This window comes from Macaca fascicularis, chromosome 1 (assembly GCF_037993035.2).
Source record: "Macaca fascicularis isolate 582-1 chromosome 1, T2T-MFA8v1.1".
NCBI classification, from domain to species: domain Eukaryota; kingdom Metazoa; phylum Chordata; class Mammalia; order Primates; family Cercopithecidae; genus Macaca; species Macaca fascicularis.
In genome coordinates this window covers 69,383,496-69,400,145 of record NC_088375.1, presented here as the reverse complement: position 1 = coordinate 69,400,145, position 16,650 = coordinate 69,383,496, and the positions used below count along the sequence as shown (strand labels likewise).

Genomic DNA, 16,650 nt, shown 5'->3' with positions numbered 1-16,650 from the left:
CTGTGTAAAATAGATTGAAGAAGAAAGGGGGAATGGAAACCTTATTAGGAAATGCTCACATAATTGCTAAGAATGATGATGTAGGCCTGGACCAGAGAGGTCTGGCTACAGAAACAGAAAGGAATACTTAATAGCTTGTCCCTCTTTTCATCCCAATGTGTGGAGCCAGACTCTTTTTTTCCATTAGACTTATCTCTTCCATCTTCCTATGTTGCATACCAGGAGGCAACTGAGAGATAAAACAATCTCCATTTGCTCCAGTTTAGCAGGCACAGGTTTTTCCATTAAGGACTGCACTCAAAATTTGGAGACATTTGCATGGGCAGAGCCTGGAAACACAATTCCTTATTATTTTGATTGTGGTTGCTTCTAAGGTAAAGACACTTTGAGGATAATGTCTCTCTTGATAATGTCAGCTCTGACTTTATGATGGAGTAACCCTCAAAGCCAACATAAAGCATAAGTAAAGTCACTATCAAGTATTCCCCGGGAATCAGCTGTAGAGACAGCTACGATGATGTTAGATCTTTGCTCTCTTCCTCCAGAATCAGCAGACAGGCAGAAAGAAATGTCTCTATTCTCACTTCCCACCTACACTTCTTGGTGACTACTGCTGGTGCTGCTCCTGCTGCAAGCTGAATATTAAACACGCTTATTCATTTTTAGTCTTTTAGGCTACCTTTGAGGATTTGTTCGGTAACACCTGATGTGAAAGACATTTCCTGTTGAATAATGGAAGGTTTGAGTGTGAGAGACCCCCAGCGGCACTCTGGGTCCTCAGTTACTAGTCAGGCTTCAGGAGCCATTAATGCTAGTCAGAGTAACAATATGTTGTCAAAAACCATAATTATTTTTCTCTAACACAGTGTAAGCAAAACCTGAAATGCTTATCTGCACCTGGAATTTGATTGGTTTTTAAAAAGTGCTTTCCCATACGAATAAGACATTTGATTTCATTTAAAAATTAAATTAAAATCGCTCTGTCGCCCAGGCTGGAGTGCAGTGGCCGGATCTCAGCTCACTGCAAGCTCCCCCTCTCAGGTTCACGCCATTCTCCTGCCTCAGCCTCCCGAGTAGCTGGGACTACAGGCGCCCGCCACCTCGCCCGGCTAGTTTTTTGTATTTTTTAGTAGAGACGGGGTTTCACCAGGTTAGACAGGATGGTCTCGATCTCCTGACCTTGTGATCCGCCCATCTCGGCCTCCCAAAGTGCTGGGATTACAGGCTTCAGCCACCGCGCCCAGCCAAAAAATTTAACATAGAAGTTACAAAAAGCTGAGAGTGGTGGTGAGGGCCTGTAATCCCAGCTGTCAGGACGCTGAGGCAGGAGAATCGCTTGAACCCGGGAGGCAGAGGCTGCAGTGAGCCAAGATGGCACCACTGTACTCCAGCCTGCATGACAGAGTGAGACTCAGTTTCAAAAAAAAAAAATTATTATAGAAGTGATGTCTGTTCATTTGAAAATAAAATTCAAAGTATGACAGATGAATACAAAATAAAAAGTAAAATAGGCCAGGTGCAGTAGTTCACGCCTATAATCCCAGCACTTCGGGAGGCTGAGGCTGGTGGATCGCTTGAGGTCAGGAGTTCAAGACTGGCCTGGCCAACATGGTAAAACGCTGTCTCTACTCAAAACACAAAAATTAGCCAGGTGTGGTGGCACACGCCTGTAATTCCAGCTACTTGGGAGGCTGAGGCAGGAGAATGGCTTGAACCTGGGAGGTGGAGGTTGCAGTGAGCTGAGATCCCACTACTGTACTCTAGGCTGGGTGATAAAGTGAGACTCTGTCTCAAAAAAAAAAAAAAAAAAAAAAGGTAAACTTAATAAATTGGTAAGTGTGAGGATACTTTTTAAAAATACTTTTTATATGAACTCCAGATAATATCCTCTCTCCAGAGTTAAAAAGTGTAGGCTTATAATGCCTGGGTACTCAAAACGTGTTCTGGGGGCCATCTACATGGGCATCGCCTAGGAGCTTGTTAGAAATGCAAGCTCAGGTCCCACTGCTGGCCTATTGAATCAGAATCTGCATTTTCATGAGTTCCCAGGTGATTTGTGTGCACATTCAAGTACCAGAAGCACCAAACTTACAGACTGAGGGGATAGTATTTTTACTAACACTAGCCCTTTGAAGGATATTCAGGTTGTTAAAGAATTGAAAGTAAAAAATAGATAAAAGTGGGAGGCAGAAAAATTAACTAATTCTTCCTACAGAACTATGTGTGAATGGGACCCAATTTTGGAACACATCACTAGAGAATCCGAACTTGGAGTGACCTGTTAAAGAGGTGTCACTCACAAGTAGGCCACCTCCCCTTGGTCCTTATAGTAATTACAAATAAGAAAATCATAGAACCAGAAACTTTTAGAACTGAGATGAATGGTAAAATTTGTAGTAGTTGGTGCACATGAGGTCTCGAGCCTCTGACTGGGTTCGTTTCCCCCAAATTTGGGTATGAAATTAAAAATAAAAATGTTGGCTGGGCATGACGGCTCATGCCTGTAATCCCAGCACTTTGGGAGGCCAAGGCGGGTGGATAACCTGAGGTCGGGAGTTCAAGACCAGCCTGGCCAACATAGTGAAACCCCGTTTCTACTAAAAATATAAAAAATTAGCCTGGTGTGGTGGCAGGTGCCTGTAATCCCAGCTACTAGGGAGGCTGAGGCAGGAGAATCTCTTGAACCCAGGAGGCGAAGGTTGCAGAAAGCCAAGATCACACCATTGCACTCCAGCCTGGGCAACAGAGAGAGGCTCTGCCTCAACAACAACAAAAAAGTTGCAGGTGCAGTTAGGGCCTTGTATTCACAAGCTGTAGGGTCTTGAGCAAATTCCTTAACTTCTTGGGGTGTCAGTCCTTAATCTGTATCATCAGGAAGCTCAAGTAAGTGTTCTGAAAACTGTATGGGAACCTGGAATATTATCATGGCAGATTTCAAGGGTGAATCCCAGTTTCATCCAATAATTGCATGTTGTGTGAGATAATATCACAACAGAGCTGCGGTAGTCTACTTGAAGTAAAGAAAAAGTTAATTAACTAAAGAATGTGCCATGATGTTTTCTACACTGCAGAGGAAACAGAACCTCTGTTTCTGGTGTTCTAGTATAGATAGGAGATCATGGAGTTTCAGTAAGGACCTCTGGAATGAATGTATGAAATACCAAGTTGGTGGGAGCAGTGACTCACACTTATAATCCCAGCACTTTGGGAGGCCAAGGTGGGTGGATCTCCTGAGGTCAGAAGTTCAAGACCAGCCTGGCCAACATGGTGAAACCCCGTGTCTACTAAAAGAAAGAGAAAGAAAGAAAAGAAATACTAAGTTGGGAAAGGTAAATTTATCAACACTCATTCATTCAACAAGTATTTACTGAGTACCCTCCATGTGCCAAGCTGGCTAAGGACACAATGCTGAGCAAATGTACACACTGTTCTTGCCCTCACAGAGCTTACAATCCAATCAAATACTTGGTTTAATGTAAAATTGCATCTTTGCTAAATGCCACAAAAGAGCCGGGCAATGAACTGAGAGAACTTGCTCTAGAACGATCTGACCTGGTCAGGGGAATCAGGGAAGACTTCCTGAGGAAGTGACCCTTGAGCTGACAGCTGAAGAATAAGCAAGAATTAATGTGGAGGCGAAGGGAGGAAAGAGTGTCCCGGGGTGAGAACACTGTGTACACAGGCCTTTTGGCAGGAGGGAGTGTGTGGATTCATGGTAGTCAGAAAGGCCAGTCCCCAATTTCTCTGGTGGAGTGACATTGTGAGGCTGGGGATGGCAGCCAGAGCCAGATCAGATCTGGTCCGGCCCTGTGCCCCCAAGTTTGGTTCTCCTTCTCCTAGCACTGGGAGGCCACTGCAAGATCTCAGCCATGATGGCATGGGGGTGGTGGAGGATGTGTATTTTGCAAGGACTAGATCTGGATTTCAAAAAGATCACTCTGGCAGTAAAATGGAGTATAACTCAGGAACAGGAGGGCAGAGTGGCTGTTTGGAGAAAGGCAGGATACTTTTACAGTCTAGAAGAGAGCCTGGAAATGCTCTCTTCCACAGAAGTTCCAGCTCCTGCAGCCTAGTTCCGTCCTCATGCAACCTTCCTTCCGCGCGGTCTTGCCTACCAAGAGGGAAGGAGGAAGGACCTGTGCAATGAGCTTTCCCCCGAGACAGAGGAAGTGAACAAACTGGGAGTCCAGCTGGCAAATAAGTCCTTTCTGAGTCCATATGAATGAGTTTGCCTGGATGAAATAATTAAAAAGTAGTTTCTGAATTTGCAAGTTGAAAACTCAGCCCTGGATTCTTGGTGACCCCAAGTACAGGAGGCCTGAAAGGCCCTGTCTGAGAATATTCACTAGGCAGCTCCATCTCCTGTACTCACCTTTTAACTCCAGTTAAGAAGCTATCATGTACACTCCCTCACTGAAAAGATGTGGAAAATGAGCCCCAGAGAGGTTTAGCAACTTGTCCAACATCACACAGTAAGTTTTAAGGGCCATTCCCCAAACTATCATCCTAAAACTCATTAGGTGTGTGATCCTTTCAAAATGCTCTACTGACCGGCATCTTTAGGGATGAGTAATGGAGAGAGTCATAAAAACGTACTTTTAAATTAAATTTTATTTTTTTCAAATTTTCTGTACATTGTACTTTAATTACCATCTCCAGCCCCAAGAGTAGAAGGGCTAAAGAAAGAATGGGCGGCCGGGCGCGGTGGCTCAAGCCTGTAATCCCAGCACTTTGGGAGGCCGAGGCGGGTGGATCACGAGGTCAGGAGATCGAGACTATCCTGGCTAACATGGTGAAACCCCGTCTCTAATAAAAATACAAAAAAAACTAGCCGGGCGTGGTGGCGGGCGCCTGTAGTCTCAGCTACTTGGGAGGCTGAGGCGGGAGAATGGCGTGAACCCGGGAGGCGGAGCTTGCAGTGAGCCGAGATCACGCCACTGCACTCCAGCCTGGGAGACACAGTGAGACTCCGTCTCAAAAAAAAAAAAAAAAAACAAAAAACAAAACAAAAAAAAAAAGAAAGAATGGGCATTCAGTCTAAAGTCTTAACACCGACTACATGAGCCTTCAACAGTTTGTGGTATTAATATTACATAGCACTGCACCCAAGATGTTCACAGAAGCTTTTAATGAGTGCTTCTGTATAGATAGCCGTGCCTTTATTTCTAGATTGAATTTCCAGGCATGACTGGAGAACTTAGACTCAGTTTTCAGGCTCCAAGAAAAATAAGTTCCTTTTGCTGTTAGCCCTCATCTGCTGTTCTTTTTTTTTTTGAGATGGAGTTTCGCGCTTGTCGCCCAGGCTGGAGTGCAATGGTGCTATCTCAGCTCACTGCAACCTCTGCCTCCCTGATTCAAGCGATTCTCCTGCCTCAGCCTCCCAAGTAGCTGGTTTTACAGGCATGCACCACCATGCCTGGCTAATTTTTGTATTTTTAGTAGAAACGGGGTTTCACCATATTGGCCAGGGTGGTCTTGAGCTCCTGACCTCAGGTGATCCACCAGCCTAGGCCTCCCAAAGTGCTGGGATTACAGGTGTGAACCACTGTGCCCGGCCTATTCTTTAAATTAGCAAACAAATATAAAAAGGTCAGTGACTGTTCCCAGTCTCTCACTGTACAATTTCACTCTCTACACTGTTCCTGTTTCCCCTTTGCTTCTACGTGGGTTTCCTGCTCTGACCATTTCTTTCATATGGTTTCCCTCATACCTCTGAGACTTTAGTGCTATTTCTGGGCTTTATTGCTGCATTGTCACTTGTTTATTCTTTGTTCCACTGCCTGTTCCTTTGGGAGCAGCTGAAAAATCAAACCTTGGCCCTCATGTTGTTGGTAGAGATTTAACTTCATATTTGTAATAATTATTCATGTACTTTTTGAGAGATGTCCCCACCAGTTTTAATCTTGAACATTAGACGTGATTTACTGTCAACCAAAGTCAAATATAACATGGTTTTCACATGGTTTTGTTATTTTATCTTTCCAAGCAAGGTACAGCTTTATACACTCATGATTTTTGATAACCAAAATTCAGAAGTATGTTTGTGTTTAGCAGTTTTTACAAGAATCCTACAAGATCTTTTTAAACTTTCATTAAAAGCAAGGAGAGGTCCAGAAGGCTTTGAGATTGCAGTTTGTCTGAAGCACTTGACTTTCATTCAAATTGGCAGTGTCTTTTCCAAAAAGAGCATTATTCTCTCATCTTTAAAGTATGCTGGGTTTAGTCAGTTTGGATACTAAGCAAGTTATCAGAAGATTTCTCAAACATTAAGAAGAGAAAGCCAAGCCATCTTACTCAACCCAGGGCCACAGCCTCCAGGGGTGTTGGTGAATAACAGTGTGGTATCCCTTCATTTTAATCTATTCCTGCCTGTGTTGACACTCTACTAGGACAACCAGATGAAAAGGGAAAAAACTCGAGTTGAGGTACCAAAGTCTTTTGCCTATACAATGCTAGAGGGAAACAAAGTTTGACTGAAGTGTTCTGCTGTGTGGTAAATGTTACTCTCTCCAGAGAACGTGATTATAACTTCTCTACAACCTGGAAAAGGTACTCCCTGCCCCCTCCGCCCCGACCCAACCACCCACCGGGAGGGAATAAAGCACATTGTCTGGGAAATGGCTGAAATGCAGGCACAAAGTAGGTTTTCAGAAGTGGCTATGAGATGAGCCTATTTTTATATGGATCTAAAAATCTCCCAATTTAGTCTGTTTAGTTATTGAAGGATTGCTATTGCGTTTGCAAAGCAAACTTTTACATCTTGCAAATCCCTGACTTTTACATCTTCTTATGGGTTCTTCTTTGGGTATCAAATCCTCACATATGGAGGAATGTATTTTTTAAATAAAGCGGGGCACAGCAGCCCTCAGTAGAAAGCAAAATAGTCTTCCAACTGCCTCTAGGCCATTTCCATGAGGGTATCTTGACCCATAAGTGGCTCCCCAATTTCTATATATGAGGGGCTAGTTGATAGGATGTTTGAAGCTGTGTTTACATATGTTCAGAAAAATGTCACGTGCCCATATCAAAGGAGAGGAAGTTATGGAAGTCCTAAACCCATTAATCCACCCTTTAGCACTGCCCAAACCCAGACTTCACTTCAAATTAAGCACATTAAAAATGGAGTTCATATTTTCTCCTAAAAATCAGCTTCTTGGCCTCCCTTCCCAACTTCCTCACCTGTTTAAGGTAGTATTTTCCCTGTCAGGTTAGAAACATTGTAACTATCTTTGTTCTCCTACCTAGCTTTCTCCTTCCCAATACCCAATTAATCATCAAATTCTATCATTTTTTTCTTTATAATGTCTTGGAAATTTTCCTCCATTCTTTATATTCCAGCAAAACAGAAACACAAGGTGAGGATCCAGCTCTCCAGTCTGGATGGGGAGACTTGAAACATACCACATACAAGTGAAAAAAATTTTATAGGAATTACAAGAATACCAAAACAATACAAAATAACAGCTCCAAACAAGCCTTGTATACACATCTCCAGGCAATGGCTGGCACTGTATTTGTCCAGTAGCAATCTAGGGCATTGCGGGGGGGGGGGTCCTTCTGCTGCCCAGGGGCTGTGATGAGGCCTTTCGGGGCCAGCTTAAGCCACTCTGATTCCAGCCACCACCCCACCTTAGATGGGGAAGCTGTTCCTTTCCAGATCAATTCATCTCCACCCACAACACAGTGCTTATATATTCAGTCTAAAACAGTTAGCACAATTTATCAAGAGTATTCCATCGTAATTTTAAAATGTCATGTTTGTATTTTACCTCCACCTGGACAGAAGCTCGTTCTATTGTATTCTTACTGCCCCTCCCCCTCCCCATAGCAACCAGCACAAGATTCCGCCGTGTGTAGTCTATAAATAAATGTTAAATCATAGAGCCTTAGAATTTTGGAGTCAGACGGGGATCTTCAGAGTTGCATTTGTCCAATCCTTTATAGATGGGGAAACAGGTCTAGAGAGATTAGGTGACTTGCTCAAAGCCACACAGCTGGCTATTGACAGGGCAAGGAGCAGAGCCCAGGTTTCTCCTGCCTGAAGTCTGTACCCTAAACTGTCCTTAGATAATCAATCAGTGACAGAGACACCTGAGTTCGCACAAGGTCTCCAGGGGTTGATGACGATAGGAGAAACTGGCTTTCCCGAAACATGTACAAAGATTCGGTCCACGCCCCTAGCAGACCTTCGGGAGGACTAACTCCTCAGCTCGGCGTCCAGCAGAGTACCAAGTTACGGCCGCACTCGTTTATGCGTCTGTCGGCCTCCTCCGACAGGACCGAGTACTCGAGGGCCCCGCGCGCAGGGACTCCCCTCCGGCCCCTCCCCCGCCGCCGAACTGTCACACAGCCTCCGCGCGGCCCGCCCCCACGTGGACTCGGCTCGGAGGATCAAAGTCTGCAGCCCGGCCCCCGCAGGTGTGCTGGGAGCTGCGATGGTCCGCAGCGCAGAAGCCAGGACTCCGCCACACCCGAGGGGACCCGGCCCGCCCCTCCCCCTCCCGCTGCACGCGGCCCGCGCCCCCAATTCGCCCGCCGCTGCACCCGGCCACGGCCCCCCGGCCCACGCCCGGCTCCGGGAGGAAAAGGCCCCGCCCCCATCTGTTGGAGCCGCGACCCCGCCCCCTTCCCGCCCCTCCGAGACTACATCCATTAGTGAGCGTGGCTGGGCGGGACGCCGAGGCTGTCGTGAGGGGGTCCTGACCAATGGGGAAGCGTGCCGGGCCTGGTGGGCGGGGCGTCAAGGCCTTGTCACGCTCGGGTCCGTGTGAAAACGGGGGTTCCGAGTGCAAAGCAAAGTTTTTTTGTAAACCGTCTGCAAAGGCGGGGGGGCGAAGAAGGCGCCCGAGACCGGGCCGAGTGCAGCTGCCGTGGCCGCCGCCTCCTCTCTAGCTCCTTAGCCATCCGCTCCTCAGTCCAGCCGCCGCGGAGGAGACCAGCAAGCAGAGCCCTCAGATGCTCGGAGCTTTCTCGGCGCGAAGCTGCCCGTTGCCCTCGCCTGCCGCCCTCGCCCGCCGCCCTCCTGCTCCTGCTCCGGCTCCGACTCTTGGTACCCCGCTCCGGGAGCCCAGCTCCCCGCCACCGCCGCCGCCTGGGTGTGGGGGCTGCTGGGGCTGAGCCGGGCCTCGGCGCCGGCTCTGAGGACGGACGCCTGAGGAGCTGCGCGGCGCTGCGCCGCCGGCTGGCGGAGGACGCCCACAGGCGCGGGGCTCGGCGGCTTGACCCGGGCTTGTCCCCGTGCGGCCGCGGGGGCCCCTCAGCGGTTTCCCGAACGGCCCGACTCGGGCGCTCCTCAGTGTCGCGGTCGCCTACCCTCCGCCCCCCGCCAACGCCGCCGCCACACCAGTCTCCGGGCCGGGCTCGGCGGGCCCCGCAGCCGCAGCCATGGGGTGCTGGGGTCGGAACCGGGGCCGGCTGCTGTGCATGCTGGCGCTGACCTTCATGTTCATGGTGCTGGAGGTGGTGGTGAGCCGGGTGACCTCGTCGCTGGCGATGCTCTCCGACTCCTTCCACATGCTGTCGGACGTGCTGGCGCTGGTGGTGGCGCTGGTGGCCGAGCGCTTCGCCCGGCGGACCCACGCCACCCAGAAGAACACGTTCGGCTGGATCCGAGCCGAGGTGATGGGGGCTCTGGTGAACGCCATCTTCCTGACCGGCCTCTGCTTCGCCATCCTGCTGGAGGCCATCGAGCGCTTCGTCGAGCCGCACGAGATGCAGCAGCCGCTGGTGGTCCTTGGGGTCGGCGTGGCCGGGCTGCTGGTCAACGTGCTGGGGCTCTGCCTCTTCCACCATCACAGCGGCTTCAGCCAGGACTCCGGCCACAGCCACTCGCACGGGAGTCACGGCCACGGCCACGGCCTCCCCAAGGGGCCCCGCGTTAAGAGCAGCCGCCCCGGGAGCAGCGACATCAACGTGGCCCCGGGCGAGCAGGGTCCAGACCAGGAGGAGACCAACACCCTAGTGGCCAATACCAGCAACTCCAACGGACTGAAACTGGACCCCGCAGGTGAGCCGGGAAAGTCGCTGCCTCAGGTGGTTGGGTTTGGGGAGCCCAGAGCCTCGCCTGGGCTTCGGCGGGGTGGCCCGCACGCCCCCTGCTGCCCGAGCGGGCCTGCGCCGCGCCGCCCCTGCGCCGCGCCGCCCCTGCCTGCTCCCTCCCCGTCCTGCACACGCCCCGCTGCTTCAGGAAATCAGAACCCCCTCAGCCGGGTGCAAGGAGCCGGGGACGCGTCTGGCATATTTGTAGGTGGGGCCTGTGGGTCAGACCCTAAGGAAAAGGGTCAGGAGGTGACCATCATCCCGCTGCAGTCCACACCCGCACTTGGCTGTCTTTACAGACTGCAGCAACTTTGCTGGAGACTTGTCTGGTTATGGTTATAACAGAATCAGAAATGCTTCCCAATTCAATTCCTTGGCCCTCTTGGGAAACGGAAAGAATCCCCAATTCGTCCCCGGTTGTTGGGTGCTGGAAACCTTGCTCTGCCAGAGTAGTTCTTATGCCCATTGAGCTCCGTTTCATAATATGCATTAGAGTATGTAAACCCTGGTTAAAGGTTTCTTTTATGAACAGCAGTGTATGCTTCAGCTAATTGATCCCTAATCTTGGAAATCATAGATTTAGGACTTGTCTGGGCATGTTTAACATTTTGTTAGGACTTTTCATAATCGTACTGAACTAAAAGTGATGGTAATTTATTCATCTTATATTTTGAGTGGATGCTTTTTATATTTAACATTAAGTGCTTTTGAAGGAAATTTGGAAAATAAATGTTGAAAGAAAGGAGATGGAAATGACTCAACCAATGTCCTACTACGCAGGCTCAATGGTGCTTAACAATTTGGTCTTATTTCCTTCACTTACGTTTATTTACCTTGTATCATTATAAATACTGCTACATAATTTTCCTTTCCAAGTGCAGAATATCAGGTTAGTGAAATTAAGTTGTACATTGGACAGATTTAATAAGTAATTGGTTTTCCTCTCACTCCACTCGGCAAGGTGTTATTCCAAAGAAAATTAAGTTTCTCTGGTGTGTAATTTCTTGAAAAGATCAATACTTTTTATTTAAAAGTAGGGGAGGTAGTCATTTAGTTTCAATTTTTCTAATAATCTCTGTGATTATTGATTTATATTGTTGATTTGTCAGTTTTTAAACCCCCTCTACCAAGAAACTTTTGTATTCATAATAAAAGTTTAAAAGTTAAAATTGGTTTTATTCTCAAGCAATTGGCCTCAGTGACAAAGAGTGACTAGAGAGTGCCCAAGTGTCAAATCAGGTATTTTGTATTAGTAGACTTATTCCTAGCTGCATTTAATTTTGGTGTTAGCACTCAATTTTATGTTTTCCTTTGTATAGGCCATAAAGTATAGCAGAATGTTTGCAAGGCTCCACCCCCATAGAAAAGATACTCTTTTGGAGAGGAGGAGGCAGGAGAGTGGTTAGGAGGGTGAAGAATCCGTATCACAATTACTTAATTTAGCCCTGGCCATTATGTCCTGGCTGGTTCCCAGAATGTCAATTTATATTAAATTGCTCTGGGCATATTTTTTTAATTGTACTTTGTGAAAAAATTTTCACCTTCATCACCACTTAAAAAGAATTAGACGAGGATGTTTATATAAACACTTTAAATGTATTTGCTATAAAATTTTTATTTCTTTGTAGACCCAGAAAAACCCAGAAGTGGTGATACAGTGGAAGTACAAGTGAATGGAAATCTTATCAGAGAGCCTGACCATGTGGAACTGGAAGAAGATAGGGCTGGACAACTTAACATGCGTGGAGTTTTTCTGCATGTCCTTGGAGATGCCTTGGGTTCAGTGATTGTAGTAGTAAATGCTTTAGTCTTTTACTTTTCTTGGAAAGGTTGTTCTGAAGGGGATTTTTGTGTGAACCCGTGTTTCCCTGACCCCTGCAAAGCATTTGTAGAAATAATTAATAGTACTCATGCATCAGTTTATGAGGCTGGTCCTTGCTGGGTGCTATATTTAGATCCAACTCTTTGTGTTGTAATGGTTTGTATACTTCTTTACACAACCTATCCATTACTTAAGGAATCTGCTCTGATTCTTCTACAAACTGTTCCTAAACAAATTGATATCAGAAATTTGATAAAAGAACTTCGAAATGTTGAAGGAGTTGAGGAAGTTCATGAATTACATGTTTGGCAGCTTGCTGGAAGCAGAATCATTGCCACTGCTCACATAAAATGTGAAGATCCAACATCATACATGGAGGTGGCTAAAACCATTAAAGACGTTTTTCATAATCACGGAATTCATGCTACTACCATTCAGCCTGAATTTGCTAGTGTAGGCTCTAAATCAAGTGTAGTCCCATGTGAACTTGCCTGCAGAACTCAGTGTGCTTTGAAGCAATGTTGTGGGACACTACCACAAGCCCATTCTGGAAAGGATGCAGAAAAGACCCCAACAGTTAGCATTTCTTGTTTAGAACTTAGTAACAATCTAGAGAAGAAACCCAGGAGGACTAAAGCCGAAAACATCCCTGCTGTTGTGATAGAGATTAAAAATATGCCAAACAAACAACCTGAATCATCTTTGTGAGTCTTGAAAAAGATGTGATATTTGACTTTTGCTTTAAACTGCAAGAGGAAAAAGACTCCATTGAAATTCTAAGTTTGCCAAGTAGTGTAATTGAAGTCCTTGTCTGGTCACACAGTTTAATTCTATTTTTGTAAGAACATAATGGGACTGCATAACAGAGTTCTATATTACAACTTTGTGATTATTAGTACAGAGTACAGCTATGCTGTGACTGTTTTGGAAAGCCAGTTTTAACACTATGTTACATTTTTGTTTAAAGTAAGTTAAACCTTATATAACATAATGACATTTGATTTCTGGATTTTTTCCCATGATAAAAATTAGGGGGATAAATAAAATTGTTACTGGAATTTCTCTGCTTTTCTTTTCCCCCAGTGTTACACTTTCTTAGAATTATAACTGATAGAACTTTAAAATCATCAACAGTTTGTTTCCTTTGACATTTTAGGTAATATTGCCCTTTGAGATCATTACATAGCATAATGGCAGCATATTTTAAGAGTGACTCATGGCTATTAGTAGGAAATAAGATCAGTTACTATCCTGTATTCTGTATTGCTGACTATTAAACAGTAAGATAATTAACAAATTGAACTACAGTTTACACACAATAGGGCAAACAGGGTAGTAAGAGCAGGGAAGAAAGTTTACCAAACTAAATATTTAGGTTATTGTATGATAATATTGAGACTACATTTCTAAATTATTTTGAGAATTTCAACTTTTTATTCTACCAAAGTTAATCTGAAACTTGGACATGTTCACCAGCATTACTTTCTTTGAAAGATTGGTATAAAAACATTGAGCTGCAAGTTTACTCACAAAATATATAAGTATTTTTAAGGATGTTGACACCTAATAATTACATGCTAAATGCAAACTATTAATGTAATCTTTTAAACCGGGTGTTTGAAAAGAAATTTTCAAAGTCATCTCGTGATAACCAATCATGAATGGATTTAAATGGAGCTTTTTGAGCACAACCAGCAATGCTTGTGCTTTCTAAGAGCCACTGAATTGAGAGAAAAGAAAACCAGAAGGTTAATGCAGTTTGGATATTAAATTCTTAGAGAGCAAAATTAATAATTAAAGCAAAATTAATTAAGATTTTGTAAGTCATCCTGTCTTCACATACTCAGATCTTCCAATAGTGGCTTATTTTGCAAGATGCCACAATATCTACACAGAAAATTGTTTGTGGCTATTTCATTATTGCTATAGATTTCAAATCCAACACAAATATTATTTAAGGGTGTTTAAGTTATATTTTTCTTGATAGAGGGTATACTTTGTGACAAAATTAGATTTTTGTCCTTGAAAGGATGAATATTAGTATCAGTTATGTATAGCTCTATTTTTCTAGAAACAAGGTATTCTGACTACTTAACTTTTATAGCTGACTACTTTTGGGATGGCTATGTTTTGGGATTTAAAATAGTTCATTGTTTAATGGGTTGTAAGAGGGAAAAGTGTTAGGATTTGACAGTTAACTTTTTAAAGGGATGATCTTTTGTGGTGTGTGTTTTTCCTAGTATAAGCCTATTGCTGGCAATGGGCCTATTTAAGAACAGCTGATTTTTTCCAATGAAAATATGGTAATTTTAGGAACACAGTTTGTAAGTTCACATTTACTATAATGGGCCAAAACCATAACCTGCCAGTTTGCAATACATCTTGATCTTTTAATATTCTTATCTGATATTGTGTAATTCAATTCCTAAACTGATAGTTACCATGAATTTTGCGAAAAGGCTTGGGAGGTTTTTTTTTAAACATGAAATTGAGGGATCTCATCTGGGCGAACGAGAAGAGAAAGCTGTGAATTGTATTGTATCATGTACATTCCTGATTTAATATTTTACAGAACATTTTATTCAGATATCAATTTGTTATATAAACATTTCAGCAATGATACAAAGATAACTGATAAAATATATTACATTCAATGAGGTTTTCTTTTACAAATGCTCTACTCGAGGTCTGTGTCTTAAAGATGGTATAACGCCTAAGTGTAAGACATCAACTGAATGAGGATTTTAAAAAATGGTATATAAGCATGAGACAAGGGCTATGTTTGTTTTTCAAAAGTGCTTTGAAGATAACAGCCTTTAGGTTTTAGTTATTTCACTTTTCATAATTTTTAAGTAGCTTATATATAACGGTGGTACCATAGGATTTTCTTTTTTCAAATGACTGTCAGCAAAAACAGTGGGCACTGACTCAACCTTCTGAGTTTTAGCGGAGAATTATTTATTTCTTTATAATGCACTTTCTAACCCATTTTAGCTATATTAGCATTATCTTTAAAAAAAAAAAAAGACATGCTTTTGTATTTAAATATTGTAGGATTTAAGTGTCTTTCTCAAAATAGCTTATTCCTTTCTGAAAGAAAATGAGAGAAGTACTCTGAATTATTAGGAGACTTAAACCCAATATTTAAATATGCTATTTTATAACACTGCATCAGTTTTAGGAGTTGCATCTCTCCTGCTGGCTCTTTTATATTTGAGCAAGATCAGTATAGAATATGTGTTTAGAAACTTGTCTGTTGTCCCAGTTTAGTGAAAAGGAGGTGCTGCATGTGCCTGAATTAAAACCAAGAAATTTTTCCAAGCCAAATGCAGCCTTAGTGATGAGAGATTTAATTCTCCATTGTCACCTTTTAGCTTTTATGATTGCTTAGTTTTTTCTGAAGGATGTCTGCATTGTAAAACTGTGGACTAGAACCTAAAAAACAGAATCCTCAAAAATTTTGCTATATGTGTTTTAACATTTTAGAGAACAGTATGTTGAATAACTAAGGTATGTAACTTGAATAGGAAAAATGTCCATCAAATGCACCTTGGAAAATCACAGTAGGTAGAAGGCTATGTTAACCGTTCGTGTCTTATTAACATCCTTAAGTTAATTTTGAATTTTTGACAGTTTTGAGGGAAAAGACGTATGGAACCTAATGTGAAGTATTTCGTATGTTAACTGGTGTTGAGTTGAAGATTTTTACTGTGTATAAGCAGATATCATTTGAATGATAAAAATGTCATTAACCTGCTGTCTTAAGATGTTCACACAAATATGGAGAGTAATTCTACAATATAAAAATATTTATTTTAATACTGAGTTTCAGTTAAGTCATAAACAGTGTTAAAACTCTTGGGAAGGTGTAGGGGTTTTTTGTTTGTCATTTTTAAAATTGAAACTGTGTCATACAGTGTTTCATGTCTCTGAAATTGGGATTATAATAGCACTATTTTGATGTAGCTCTACCGATACTATGTGGTAATGCTATTTTGTTTTACTAACAAGCTCTGGAATATTTAGCAGTCATTTTCACTGGCACAAGAGCCTTTTGTATGTTATTCAATTTAAACTTTTAAACCAAAAATTTTATGGTCCAGTGTCTTTGGCAAAAAGATGCTAGAGGGAATGTAACATACAATTAATATGTGGTTATATATATATATATATATATAAAGACACAAATTGCCATGTTATGGTTCTGCCTTGAAACAGCACAATGAAGTGTATCAGTATATTCTGTGATTATGAAACTTCCATGTTGTGTTGTTTTGTGTCTGCTGTTGCCTGTCCTTTGGGCCAGATGTGGCGCAGTTAAATGCAGTTATCATCTCATTAAATACAGATGCAGATAAAATATCTTTAGTGCTGCAACATTTTACCTTTTTGTATGTTTTAATGACTGTGTGTTATTTTCCAAAGCTGTTCCTACCTCACCATGAGGCTTTATGGATTGTTATGTATTATAAATGTTCTATATGAGACAGACTACTGTGTTTCTTTTCATTTATTAAAAGTTAAGTAGAAAAATAAACTAATTTTAATATCTACTTCATTCGTGCATATGGCCTCCCCTCCTATACTAGGCTTAGTTACGTAGAGAGTTGGATTTCAGAAAATTGAAAGAGAAATTTCAGTTTAACGCAAATGTTGCAAGTGTACAGAGTGACTAGGTTACAAGATGGGTGTGGAAGAAAATGTAAGCAAAATTGTAATTAAAAATTGAAAGGGTAACACTGCAAAAGTTCACTAATATGAAATACTCAGTGACTTTGAATTTTATTATA

The 16,650-nt window shown here is 43.2% G+C and overlaps 1 protein-coding gene across 1 annotated transcript; it reads left to right on the top strand.

Annotated features, from left to right (window-relative positions):
- Positions 1-8,833: 8,833 nt before the first annotated feature.
- Positions 8,834-16,351, top strand: SLC30A1 (solute carrier family 30 member 1). The gene is made up of 2 exons (XM_045396630.3): positions 8,834-10,006; positions 11,667-16,351. Exons 1-2 carry the CDS (start codon positions 9,385-9,387, stop codon positions 12,566-12,568), a joined length of 1,524 nt encoding a protein of 507 aa, XP_045252565.1. The 5' UTR covers positions 8,834-9,384; the 3' UTR covers positions 12,569-16,351.
- The last annotated feature ends 299 nt before the right edge of the window (positions 16,352-16,650 follow it).

Excerpts from the sequence above, each read along its gene's own strand:
- SLC30A1 (XM_045396630.3), top strand. The coding sequence starts at position 9,385 with ATGGGGTGCTGGGGTCGGAACCGGGGCCGGCTGCTGTGCATGCTGGCG. Across the intron at positions 10,007-11,666 it reads ACTGAAACTGGACCCCGCAG|ACCCAGAAAAACCCAGAAGT; the intron begins GTGAGCCGGGAA and ends ATTTCTTTGTAG.